Here is a 14,932-nt window from a genome sequence, read left to right on the forward strand (position 1 = left end):
GTCGTTCCATCCAATTTTAAGAAGTGTAACTTGGTTAAAAAAAAGTTTGATTTCACATCATTTTAACATTCTGTCATAAAGAGCACGTGTTCAACTAAAGAAAAAACAAGTTCTCATCTCGAGGTTAAATAAAAATAAATACTTTAGTAAGTGCCAATGTGCCAAATAAAGTTACACGGTTGACTGTAATGGGGGACAACTAAAAACAACAAAACCGCTATTTTACATGGGTATATTAGTCCTTTAAATCAGCCATGAATCCGCTGGTGATGGGAATGGAAGCTTTTATTGTATTGTGCAATAAGGAGTAGCAATTGAATGCAATTTTCACAAAAAAAGTTATTGTTAAAACATTTCTAGCATGTCTATGTCTGGTGAGAGGAATGACTTCCTCAGTTCTCCACCGCAAAACAGCAGAGAATTGATAAAAACAGAACCAGCTCACCTGCTTTTACTCTGATTTGACTATTATAAGTTCAATGTTTATTTTTCAAAAAATAATTAAAGAACAGTTTCATCATATTAAAACAAGAGTTCAGTTAATGTATTTAACCTTTATTTAACTAGGCAAGTCGGTTAATAACAAATACTTATTTACAATGATGGCTTAGGAACAATGGGTTAACTGCCTTGTTCAGGGGCAGAGCGACAGATGTTTACCTTGTCAGCTCGGGGATTAGAGCTAGGAACCTTTCGGTTACTGGCCCAACGTTCTAACCACTAGGCTACCTGCTGCCCCAAACAGGGTAGACCTTAAAATGAGGGACAGATGTAAATTAATCACTTGAAATAAATAACGTTCAGAAATGACTGTCAAGGTCACCAAATAACTAGGTCTTTACATGCACACTAATCATTTCCTATTAAACTGATTATGTCAGTAGGCTGAGTATGGCATTAGTCATGTAAACACCTTACTCTGCTGATCTTAATTGGTGTAAGGTCATAACAGAAGGAAGCATACGCCTTTAAAAACACCTGGTTTTCTGATCAATCTTTAGAATGATTAGGACATGTAAACACTTTAATCAGTTATAGAGGTGTATTTCATCTGCATGTTCTAACACAAGCAGCGCCAGCTAACTTCTTTTGACCGAGTCCAGTGAGTTCAGGAAAAACTGAAAATTTGCAGCATAGAAATAGTTTTCACATACACATTTTATTTGTCCGAACTCAGAATCAAATATGCTTACATTACATTGTCGCTGTTGTAGAACGTTTATTTTGATAGCCAATTTTATGCATTTATCAAAGTCCCGTCAGATAGTCTGATTTCAGAGGTTTATTCAGGAAATTGTTATACTTTCCAAGCATGTCAACGTTTAAATCAAACTCCTATACTAATTGACTATTCACCATAATCATATTATTCTGGCTTGTAACCATACTCAAAGATGGTAAAACTTGGAGTAATTATTGTATAAGGTGGGTTAAAATCTTTCGAGAAGTTAAATAGGGTTGACTGAGGGACCTGTCAAAATGCTGAATTGTGTAACTTTAGCAAGTCTTTATTCATATTAAAAATTGGACTAATCGAAATCTCCATGTGTTATGTATTAAAGGGCACTTTATTTCATGTAACATTGATTTAAATTGGAATTTTGAGGCACAGTTATTACTGGAAAAATATCAAAGGGACGCAAAAGGCATTCATTTCATGTAACGCCCCATCTGTTAATGGACTCATATTTACAAAACCTAACTATTCAATGTCTTTGTTTCACAGGGGACATCCCTAATCGTTGCTCTCTAAGTGGGAGGGGCTTATCATCTGTGGAGCCTCAACAACATCATGATGCTGACAAGAAAGAGAAGAGTCTCTCCAGATCAGAACACCTCAAGAAACACCAGCAGAAACGTATAGGGAAGAACCCTCACCACTGCTGTTCTGACTGTGGGAAGAGTTTTGCTAAACAGAAGGAATTGATCATTCACGAGAGTATTCGCACTGTTGAGAAACCGTACCACTGCTCTCAGTGTGGGAAGAGTTTCGCTGCATCTAAAATCTTAATATCTCATCAGAGAATTCATACAAGGAAGAGGCCTTACCCCTGCTTTGATTGTGGGAAATGCTTCAAACAATCAGGAGACCTGACTACACACCAGCGAATACACAGAGGAGAGAAGCCTTATAGCTGTGATCAGTGTGGGAAGAGCTTCAGTCGATCAGGAGACCTGACTACACACCAACGCATACACACAGGAGAGAAGCCTTATAGCTGTTATCATTGTGGGAAGAGCTTCAGTCGAACAGGAGACCTGACTACACACCAACGCATACACACAGGAGAGAAGCCTTATAGCTGTGATCAGTGTGGGAAGAGCTTCAATCAATCAGGACACCTGACTACACACCAACACATACACACAAGAGAGAAGCCTTATAGCTGTGATCAGTGTGGGAAGAGTTTTGTTCGAGATGCCAATCTGATTGCACACCAACGCATACACACAGGAGCAAAGCCTTATAGCTGTGATCAGTGTGGGAAGAGCTTCAATCAGTCAGGACACCTGACTACACACCAACGCATACACACAGGAGAGAAGCCTTATAGCTGTGATCATTGTGGGAAGAGCTTCAGTCGAACAGGAGACCTGACTGTACACCAACGCATACACACAGGAGAGAAGCCTTATAGCTGTGATCAGTGTGGGAAGAGTGTAGGAGTAAGTGACATATGTAGGTAGATATCACACTATTAAACAATAGATAGGTAAATAGTATAAGAAGGCAGATGTGAGTGTGTTTGCCATTCTGGTAAATACAGGAAACCAAAGATTAGCAGATGGTGTAGTAGTAACATAATATACATGGATAACATAGAAATATAAAAGATAGCTGAACATTGGAGTAACGAGCCACATGTTGACATAGATCATGAGACCGTGGTAATGGAAATCTACTGGGGGACGTTCTGACCCTCTGACCCTTGTAGATTCTCCATTGTGTTGACAGATTGCTCAGACATGTTGGTGCCAGGGTGCTTTGACACACTAGATTTATAGTCTATTCATTCCACTAAAGAAAAACATACATAACAGAGAAATATGCCTATAAGCAATTGGATACCCTAGGGATAGCGGGGACAGAACAAAGAGTGCATTTATTTAGTGGTGAGGGGAAGGACACAGAGTATGTTGACACTAAGATAGAGGGTCTGACCACTATTGTAATTTAACTGAAAGCAGATGATGAGCGTTAGTATGTGTGAACAAGCAGGAAGCCTGAACTAAAAAGATAATGGCACAAAGAATAGGGGAAGTATGCTTATTTGCATATGGGGTGGACTCATATGCTATTTGGGTATAAAGAGTGAACTAGTGCTCTGGGAGTGGGTGGGTTCCGCGGTGTGTGTTCCGCGGGGTGTGTGTTCCGCGGGGACATGCCAGTTGGCTGTACAATTGTAATAAAGAGCATGATTGAATTTACAAGTTCTGATAAAGCGTTATATTTCTGAGATGATTTTCCACGACATATTTTGGCGAGCTTGCCAGGAGCTGATAGGGACTGGGACGTTCTTGGCTGATGATGGGTTCTTTGGACAATCTAACAAACAAGGGTGGCCGCCCAACTAGACGGTAAGCAAGTTCTTACAATAGTTGAAATGTATGGATTGCTTCAGAGATCCTGTCTCAGCGAGAGGAGCGCCACGTAAGTCTCTCTTTCAAATTTCCTAAAATGAAACCAGTAAATACAAAAGAACTTTTAAATTCAATGAATTTGCATGTATGTGTAATTTGGGGAATTGTATTAAATATAAATGCATGTGCATGTATAGAGAATGAGTGAATAGGTGCTGTGAACTTTGCTTGTGTTAGATGTAGAGTGGGCATGCATGCGCTCGCTCAGATCAGACCGTTCGAATGTGTAGCTTAAATGATGCGGTTGTTTGCGCATCTGGCTGAGATGGCTGGCTATAATGTGGGACAGCCCATACGGTAAAAACAGATAATGTAGGTATAAAATCCTGTGATACCTCTTCAATAAAATTAGTAGAAGGAATGCTTGGACAGGTTACTTATGAATAACGGCTCTAAAGATAACAGAGAACTGCATGAATAAGTAGTTAGAAAGCCACGATACCGCTCGTTAAAAAAGGAACATTTTTAAAGAGGTCTGATTGGGTGGATATTTAGTAAATAAATACTTCATGGATACCGCCTCAGAACGGGGGACTGTACGGATGAATATTTAGAAGGCAGGAAAAACGTTAGCCCGATTGTGCGGCGTTCAACTGCAAAAGTAGCTTATAAATATTAGGTTGTAGGAAAACGTTTGCCCGATTGTGCGGCGTTCAACTGCAAAAGTAGCTTATAAATATTAGGTTGTAGGAAAAACGTTTGCCCGATTGTGCGGCGTTCAACTGCAAAAGTAGTTTATACGGTCGAAACATAAATCAGTAGTTAAATAAATATTTCATGGTTAACGCTCTGAAAGGAGGACTGTACGGATGAATATTTAGGACGTTTGCCCGATTGTGCGGCGTTCAAATGCAAAAGAAATCCTGCGAATAAAAAACCGCTCTGTCTAGCTAACAGGGTTTTGTAATTCAGTAGGTCACGCCACAATACTAATCAAATAAAAGAAGAAAATATCAGTATTGGGGGTTGGGTAGGATATGAAGACAAGCTGATCCGATTAGACAGTAGTCTCTCGTCATATCGTAGAAATCCTATTAGCCTAGGCTTATGTTGAACAAAGGGATTAAGTCAATAAAGAAAGAACTGAGTTGTTTTGAGGTAAAAACAAAAGGATGAATGATAATGTTGTAAGAAATGAGTAGATCTGTGTAGAGATAGAACATTAGGAAGAAAGAAAGGACAGGTTGGGGTGTGTGTGTGTGTCTGTGGTAGGAAGAGGCATGCGCAAGCCTCTCTGATAGTTAACTGAGTGTAATTTGAGAAGGAGAGTGCAGTTAACTGCTATTAGGCAGATGGAATGAAATTAAGGAACATCGAAGTAAAATAAGTTATAATCAAGGATAAAAACACTGATGTGATAAAGTAATAAGCGACCATAGTAGAATACTAAAAAAGGTGTTAAAATAAATAACCATAAAGATAATAAAAGAGGATTAAACCAAATAGTGTGTAACAAGACAGAAAGTAGAATCGTCGATAAATTGAAATTGTACTATAAAGTTAAAAACGAATCTAGGTTAGTTAAGATAAATAGTGATAAATAGTGAAATTCAGGACAGATTAAGGATTCACGAACGGTGTAACAAAGGAAGAGGAAAAAACAGGCCGTCGATCACTCTGTACCCACAGAGACTGCGGTCTAAAAATAGCCTGAAGGACAGAGACCAAAATATGAGAGGTTTGTTTCACTAAAACCGTGAATCGGGAATTAAACAGTAAAATGGGATAAAAGACAATGAAATAATAAGAATATAGATAAGAGGTAAGAAAGTATAGACAAAATAAATTAATAAAGGTAAACGTAAGACGTTAGATAGAGATCGTAAAGGAGCGGGCAGTGGACTGGTGTGACTCAGTTGGTAGAGCATGGTGCTTGCAACACCAGGGTTGAGGGTTAAATTCCCATGGGGGACCAGGATGAATATGTATGAACTTTCCAATTTGTAAGTCGCTCTGGATAAGAGCATTTGCTAAATGACTTAAATGTAATGTAAATGTAATCATAAAATTGATTAGAATTATAAAATGAATAAATAATAATATCTGTAATGGGAAAAACACAGTGATATTTGAAGTATTGTATTAGAATAAGACATTAAGTCATCTGTAGTATTCAGAAATAATGTCTGTACTATATAGAGCTTGGTTTGAGAAGAGAAATTAAGTGATGTGACAAATGCATTTTTAATTGGAAAGGGGATTCGCTCTACCTTGGAAAAATAGTAAATAAAAGGTGTATAATACATGGGAGTATTTAGGAAAAATACAATAATTAGTGGCATGACAACAAAATGACTGTTTCCATAGAATAGGGAGAGAAGGACACTATTACCTGATGAACAGGATAAATAGGACAAGGGAATTAAACAGTCACATGGGACCAAAATGTGAAGCTCGATTTGCAGGCGTTCTGATGTCAACATTCTATCATCAGAAAATACATTGCGATGGGGTTGTGTGTGTGGTTCCTCTAATCCTCGCAGACGTGCGGGTGATTGGCAGAACTATTGACAAGATCTAAGAACCAATAAGAAAATAGCTCTCTGTTCTGGATATAGGTATATCGGTTATGGGAAAATTAGTGTAATGTGACATTAGAACTTAGTGCGGTAGCAGGAAATGCCGCTATACAAGAGTTTATATCCTTGTCAAAATAACAAACAACTAATTGGTTTGAGGTTAGTGAGAATGGAATTTTTACTTGGCGGTGTGTAGTCTCTGAGGGAACAATGAGTGTTTCATAGAGATTACAGTTTATATGTGGTCAAGAAGAAGTATTAGATCACGTTTGACTTGACATCTAGTAAAGTAACGATGGAATATTAATTGTTAGACATTATATACCACAATTCTCTGGAACTGTTAAAGACGCTTTAGAATAAAATCTATGGATAAGTAAAATTATTGGTTTGCTGACTAAAAGGTAACATTGTGAATATTAACGATATGTACACTTTCTTTTCCAGAAAGAATAAGGGAAAAAAAGGGTTTTCAATCTTCTCTGGTCAACAATGTCATTGGAGACTAGTTAACTGCTTTCCACAGTAATTAAAGTCAGCCGCTTTAAAAATAAAAATATCTGGATAAGGCTAAAACATGGAGTTCTGGATGAGTGAGTCCAGTTCGTTTGCTATTATTAGCTTATGGTTCACTAGTGAGTACACCATGTACTGGGAATGAATATGCATTAGTAGATATATTGGAAGGGTTTTTTCCAATTCAGTTTCAAATTGGGTATGCAAAAGGATGAACATGTTTTTGAAAAATGTATTTAAGTTGTTCCTAAAGAAAGGGGGAGTGGAAACATATTAATGGTGTCAAAATGTCCTGAATCCTAGGAATTTCCTGTGAAAGACTGATCACCTTTTACTAGAAATTGTTGGAACAGGTGGGATTTACTTATAAAATGTTTAAGACACCAGACTCTATTCAAACTGTATAATTACTTTGAAAATCTATTATGTCTCTGGGAAAATTATGAAGAGTTGTACCCTTAAATTGAATAAGTTATTCGAATAGGTTTATTTTAATTTTTATTTTTGATATAACATGGGTTCATAGGTAAAACTATCAGTTCCTTGGGGTTATGGTCTTTGGGGAAATACACAAATGTGTTTTGTTCATTATGCATATAAAAAGTGTTGAAAGTTATTCCAACGGGTTTATTGGAGTGTGGGTTTGTGAGGGTTTTTGTTGATAAAAACATCATCTGTAATTCATCTGAGAGAACACTGGTGAAATAAGGGAGTTATCATAAGAAGGTGACGTCAGAATGCTTTAAGGCATGGGAGAGAATATTACCACAAGTGGGTGTGGAGATCAAACCCACCCTAACCGACTGAACAGTGAGGGACAACTGTGTCTGATGACCTGTGAACTGTATCTAAAAAAGACATGCTGAAATGACATTATATTTGTTGGGAGAATAATGACTTAAAGTTATTGGGGTACTGATTTTTTATTGTCAGGCCATTCATGAGAGAAACTGAGACAAAAGGGCTATTGGAAAATAGGTAATACTGGTATTTAAAGTGTTTAGTATAAATGTTCATTATTAAAGGGATGTTGTGTATTGAATAGATAAGGTCAAATTTGAGTTAAAGTAAACACTAAGGACTGTTATCCTGAATATTGGGTTGGAAAATGTATTTAAGAAATAACTGTTTAGTTATTTAGATATAGAACTGTTTAAATTTAATAGGCCTAGGGAAGCTCTGGAAACTAATCCTGAGACAAGGTGGTTGACAACTTACAGAATATTAGATTAAAGGTTTTTTATTTTTTGTTTTATAATGTCATTGGAATTGGAATGATAAAATCTAATGTTTAATTGAATAAAAAGATAGTATGTTGTGCGATGATACCCAAGAATGAAGAAGAAAGAGACCAATAATAACAGGGGCATAGAATGAAACAGATGGACGTTTTTCTCCAGGTTTAATTACATTACGAATAGTGGAAATTTATTGCAAATGTGTAATTATTATAAAAAAAATTATTATTATTATTTATTTATTTTTTTCTCTTTTTCTCGTTTGGTCAATTTATTTTTGTTTTGAGGAACATAAGGTTGTGTATATGTTCCTGAGGAGGGACTGATTGATATAAATGATATATAAATTGACTTAAGGATGTATTAAACAATGGCTGCTATGGGTTAGGGGACTCATAAATGAAGGTAATGGTAGTGAATGGGTGTTATTTGTAGAAACTATGTATAATAATAGAGATAATTCACAGAAAAGGAAAGACAGCTGACTGTGTAAAATATAGGGAAAATTCTAAAGTAAATAGAACAATTCACATATCTAAAGATATGGTAAAAAGAATAAGTGGTGGCATTTTGAACACTAGAGCAAAAGTTTAAGAAACTTATGACTTAGTTTTGTGAGTGTAACAGTATAACTTTAAACCGTCCCCTCGCCCCGACACGGGCGCGAACCAGGGACCCTCTGCACACATCGACAACAGTCACCCACGAAGCAGCGTTACCCATCGCTCCACAAAAGCCACGGCCCTTGCAAAGCAAGGGGCAACACTACTTAAGTCTCAGAGCAAGTGACGTAACTGATTGAAATGCTACTAGCGCGCACCCGCTAACTAGCTAGCCATTTCACATCCGTTACACTCACCCCCCTTTCAACCTCCTCCTTTTCCGCAGCAACCAGTGATCCGGGTCACGGCACCAATGTAACAGTATAACTTTAAACCGTCCCCTCGCCCCGACACGGGCGCGAACCAGGGACCCTCTGCACACATCGACAACAGTCACCCACGAAGCAGCGTTACCCATCGCTCCACAAAAGCCACGGCCCTTGCAAAGCAAGGGGCAACACTACTTAAGTCTCAGAGCAAGTGACGTAACTGATTGAAATGCTACTAGCGCGCACCCGCTAACTAGCTAGCCATTTCACATCCGTTACATGAGGATTGGATATTCTTCCAACTGGAAGACACTTGACTGAGTACATGTTATTTTACAGCAGTTGCCGTAGGGACCATCATTTAACTATCATTATGAATATTTCTGTGGCAGGAGGCCAGGTATTTGAGGCAGAATGGTTACATAGGGCTGTTATTAAAAATTAAGATTTAGTGATCTTGCTAATGTTGTCAGGAAATAACCCATGTGTAAGTGTGTATGTCCTCAGGAAAAAACAGCCAGAAATGGAAGGGCTTGGGCTGCATTCTGGAGACTGAGTGTACATCAAGATACACCAGGCTGGTGGTATACTTCTTACAACACTGCAGTGGTAAAGTTCTTCTTGTCTCTCTTTGGTGGGTGCATAAGTCTCACGAGAAATAAGGTCCAGCTGAATAATGGGTGAGCTTGAAAACACCATGACAGAGGATGTGGAATCAGAGAGAGAAAGAGAGAGAGACTAGATTCCACTATAGACATACTGGGTTGAGTTTGGAGGCTACTTGTTTTATTTTTAATACATCATGTGAAAGAGAATGGATGATAGGATATTATACTCTAAACAAACATGTTAAAGGGATTGATATGAAAGCATATACAGTGTTGAATTAATTCAAGAAGAGAGAATGTTAATTGTAGGTTATGCACATGATTATCAGTTGAAATGGAGTAGATGGGAAACTAAGTAAAAATGACATGATTTGGGAACACCTCTCAGAACCTGGGGCCGAAAGGGGAAGACTGGGTGGAAGCATGAGGAAGCTTTTTAGGGCTTTTATTTTTGTGGAGTCCAGCAGAAAAGTATCCTGGAGGCATAGAGTCAGGTAAAGAGAGAGTGGGAATTGTCATGGTCTCAGATTTCAGTTTGCATGAATATATTTATGCATAACACATAACATTGTCAATGCTGTTATGTTTTGTCTGTTGTTTTCCAAGTCTTATGTTTAGGAAACCAGAAGGAGAGGGGTTCGCCAGCTTCAGCTGGAATGTCAGTTTGTTGTGTGATGAGTGATGGAAGTAAGAGGATGTATGGTGCAATCATAGAACAGAGGCCATAAGTCTCTAAGTATGAATGCTTCACAGAAAGTAGGCAGAAACCTGAACCAGGATGAGAGGTTCTGCGTCTGATGATCCAAGGGGACCAGAAGGACCTCTCCCAGTGATACCAGGAGATCTAGTCCACGTTGGAGGGATCCGGAGGAAGTGGGATCAACCGAGGAGAGATGGACCCTATGAGGTGGCCAAAGCAACAAGAACGGCCGTCCAAGTGAAAAGAAGCCAGACGTGGTACCATCTGAACCACTGCAGCTGAATCCCAACAGAGAGAAGGATACAACCACATAGAGATGAGGACACAAAGGATGCTGATTCACCAGGAGGGAGCCTGGAGGGAGCAGGAGCAGCGGAAACGATTGAGACGCCAGGGAAGAGCCAAGAAAACAGCAAATCAAGTGAAAGCCAAAATATGACACGTGCATCGACTAATGCACCCAGAAGAGGAGGAGAGGCCTCACAAGGAACAGAATGAGAACATTTCTTCCCTAAAATTGAAACTCTTCCAGATGGAAGTTAAGTCCGGCCTGAGGAGGGAGCCTCAGGTGAAGAAAGAGGAGGAAAAGTCCCGCAAGTTGAAGAAAATGGAGATTACCCCACAATTGACTTTTAAACTTTTGAATGGCCTCCTTTACAGACAATTGATGTTAGAACAACAAAAGAATAATGACATTGACATAACAGAAGTAACAGTGAATGCTAGTATAGAAACAACAGACTAATGCACAATCAAGATGTATTGTGGGAGCAGGAAGAGAAGAATGGAATCAGCCGAACAATCCAAAAAGACTGACAAGGTTTGAATCTCTGTTCCACCTCAATTTATAACAGAAGTAGGAGAACTGAAGTCTATCTCAATCATAAGGATCAAACCCTTATCGGAGATTGCACTCTGTGGATGGACATATCACCAAACAAAGGGACAAGTCGTTTGGGATCCGAAAGGATGTGACCTGACATTAATCAAAGAAAAAGACGAGAGGGTGCTCATCATGAATCAGATTGAACCAGTTGAAGGTGAAGAATTAATAGTTGAAATAACAAGAACAACAGTGACCGAAGGGAGTAGCATCACTGTCATTAAGGTTGATTCTACCCCTGCACATGAACAGGAAGAACCTGTGACAACAACAAGGGTGGCGGCTGCTGTGACGACCACAGTAGCTATCACTAGATGACATCGACTGCCCTTACCAAGCAGACCACCGTGCCAACAAAGCAACCTGAGACATCAGTCAGAGTTTTTACTGATATTTGAAACTTTCTGATAAACTCTAATGATCTACCTCAAGATAAGAACATTGAAAAAGCAACAGAATTAGATATATCAGAATTAGAACCACTCAAGGACACCACATGAGAAGAAGTAGTGAAGAAGGAGTGATACGAATGGGCTAAGTATATGGCAAACAGACACAGAATGGACAATTGTATTTTGTGAAGAAAATCACCTTTGTCTGATCTTTTAATAGTCTCTGAACCAGCATCATGTAAAAACTGTGTAAGTTGGGAAAAAATGACTATTGTACCAATAGAAAGTATTCTTTCCCTTGTGTGACATAAAATGTAGGATTGTTCTGGTTAAGGACTAGGGGAAAAATGATGTTGAATGAGACCATGCTGGGAGACAATGATTGTGCTGCCTATAACATTAGAACTGAATTAAATGTACCTTAATTAGACAGAGGTACCGTGGTTAAAGGAAAATATGAATGTTTTTACAGACACCACACCGAAGGATTTGATGTAGGAAACACCACTGTAGAATGTGATACTATTTGGGTGTTAGAGAATGCGGGAGTTCGTAAAAGTAATGATAAAGGGTTGATTATGAATATAAAAGGGTTGTGTGGTCACATAACTCAGGTTGCGCCATCTCTTACTATGTTGAAAAATCAAGACAGAGGTATTGCTGATAGTTTCTGGATGTGTGGAAAAAACTAACTGTTGAATGTATTGCCTGATGGATGGATTGGTCCTTGTGCCTTAGTTAGAGCAATTAAATAGGTTACTATTATTGAATCACTCCATGATGACTATGTTTAACCTAGAGTTAAAGTGGTTTATGATAAGGATCCTGAGGTATACCTTAATGCAATTGGACTGCTTAGAGGTCTACCTAGGGATTTCAAGGCCAGAGATGAGGTTAAATCAGGATTTGAATCTATATTTCTGTGGATAATACCAAATAAGAACTTAAAGTGGGGATTCATGTTTGCTAGGATGACCATCATGTTGGGAGGAGGGTTGTTGGCTTTGGGTATTGCATTTTGTTGTGTTATACCCCTGGTAAAGTCAATTGTGGTTTAGACAACAGTTAAATAGATGTCTGTAAGGAGAGATGACCCTCCTGTGGTGATTGATCCTGTACCGGGAAGCCCAGGCAATTATACCAATAAGTATGGAAAGCCTTGCAATGCAGTTGGAGGACCTCTTGACTGCCCCTTTGGTAAACCTAACTGTCTCTATGAAGTGATTGGGGGGGTGGTCATGCGTGTCACGATTTTCGTAAGGATGGTTTCCATGTATATGTTAAATTACCCAGTTCAGATTAATGTTTACTCATACATGTCCACAAAAAGTGTAATTTGTGTCACAATTTCAAGTGGTGTACAAAAATTCATGAGGATGGTCATTATCATCACCTAGAACCTTTTTTCTGTCAAAGTGTCAAAGAAGAGATTGTCTTATATGTTAGGATGAGGACTGTGGTCTTATGTAAAGGGGTTTTAGCATATCTATTTTGCCTAATGCTTTGTGTTCTTTGTAACCTCAGGCAGGGATTCATACTACATGCTCATTGCTTCATCAAAATATAATGGTTGATTATTAGTATTTTTTATTTTAACTAGATCTTTCATTCCTATTTTATGTTATTAATTGGAGATGTTTGGTCTAGTTGGGTTTTGTAAGAATATTATGTTTCAATTGGATCTTTTCTTCCTGTCTGTGTTTATGTATTGGAGATGTTTGGTACAAGTGATTTGTAAGCTTTATTTTGATAATGTTTTAGTCAATTGTTGGTATTGATATCTACTCTCTATATGTCATTTTTAATATGGTTTTTGAGGTTATTTACCCTCAAGAGGAGGGATTATGTAGGAGTAAGTGACATATGTAGGTAGATATCACACTATTAAACAATAGATAGGTAAATAGTATAAGAAGGCAGATGTGAGTGTGTTTGCCATTCTGGTAAATACAGGAAACCAAAGATTAGCAGATGGTGTAGTAGTAACATAATATACATGGATAACATAGAAATATAAAAGATAGCTGAACATTGGAGTAACGAGCCACATGTTGACATAGATCATGAGACCGTGGTAATGGAAATCTACTGGGGGACGTTCTGACCCTCTGACCCTTGTAGATTCTCCATTGTGTTGACAGATTGCTCAGACATGTTGGTGCCAGGGTGCTTTGACACACTAGATTTATAGTCTATTCATTCCACTAAAGAAAAACATACATAACAGAGAAATATGCCTATAAGCAATTGGATACCCTAGGGATAGCGGGGACAGAACAAAGAGTGCATTTATTTAGTGGTGAGGGGAAGGACACAGAGTATGTTGACACTAAGATAGAGGGTCTGACCACTATTGTAATTTAACTGAAAGCAGATGATGAGCGTTAGTATGTGTGAACAAGCAGGAAGCCTGAACTAAAAAGATAATGGCACAAAGAATAGGGGAAGTATGCTTATTTGCATATGGGGTGGACTCATATGCTATTTGGGTATAAAGAGTGAACTAGTGCTCTGGGAGTGGGTGGGTTCCGCGGTGTGTGTTCCGCGGGGTGTGTGTTCCGCGGGGACATGCCAGTTGGCTGTACAATTGTAATAAAGAGCATGATTGAATTTACAAGTTCTGATAAAGCGTTATATTTCTGAGATGATTTTCCACGACAAGAGCTTCAATCAATCAGGACACCTGACTATACACCAACGCTTACACACAGGAGAGAAACCTTATAGCTGTGATCAGTGTGGGAAGAGTTTTGCTCTCGATTCCACCCTGACTACACACCAGCGAATACACACTGGAGAGAAACCTTACTCCTGTCTATGTGGAAAGAGCTTTGCTCAGTCAGGGTCACTGAAAAAACACCAGGATGCACAAATGTGTAGTTTTTTATCTCCATCCTCTCCCGCACCACTTTCAGATCTCTAAATGAAGTTTCAATAGAAAACATATTGGAAACAGTCATCCATCTCCCATTCTCTAACAGTTTACTAAGTCTGATTACCATCGTAACCTGTGTAGATAATATGCAGCTCTGGATCCATATGTATCAAGTGTCTTGGAGTAGAAGTTCGGTATCTTATTTCATTAACTCCTATTGTCCATTAAATAATGTAGAATAATGTTTCAACAATAGTAGGTTCATATTAATGTGTGGGGGAAATGTTGTCTGTAGAGAGAGCCTTGAATTGTACATCTTGTCTCATACAATTGTTGGTTCCTTTAGGTGCTGGTAGAGATGTGAGGGGGAGATGGTCATGACCCCCTCAGACCTTTTGGCAGAATATGTTCTATAAGTTAAGATAGGAGACAGTGCCAGTCACATGCAGGAACCAAACGTCAGTGGTGAATTAATTATGAATAATGTAAATCATGCAAATATAACTTGTCTGTGTAAGCAGTATATAAGAGAACTAACGGGACTGCCCCGAAAGAGCTCCCGACCGTACTATGGTATTTTAAGTTTGTTGGAACTCTCCAGCTTCCTGATAAAAAATAAATATTCATTTAAGTTTTACTTTGAGTCTCTGGTGTTCATTTCCATGACACTTATTCAATACAAAAATAC

At 38.5% G+C, this 14,932-nt stretch overlaps 1 protein-coding gene across 1 annotated transcript in view; it reads left to right on the forward strand.

Moving 5' to 3' along the window:
- LOC129839259 (zinc finger protein 91-like) overlaps positions 1-14,881 on the forward strand; it is a 119,927-nt gene extending 105,046 nt beyond the window's left edge. The window contains exon 12 of the mRNA XM_055906568.1: positions 1,727-14,881. Coding sequence (XP_055762543.1) covers positions 1,727-2,688 — 962 coding nt within the window. The 3' untranslated portion in view covers positions 2,689-14,881. The remainder of the gene's footprint in view (positions 1-1,726) is intronic.
- Positions 14,882-14,932: the final 51 nt, after the last annotated feature.

This window comes from Salvelinus fontinalis, chromosome 40 (genome assembly GCF_029448725.1).
Source record: "Salvelinus fontinalis isolate EN_2023a chromosome 40, ASM2944872v1, whole genome shotgun sequence".
NCBI lineage: Eukaryota > Metazoa > Chordata > Actinopteri > Salmoniformes > Salmonidae > Salvelinus > Salvelinus fontinalis.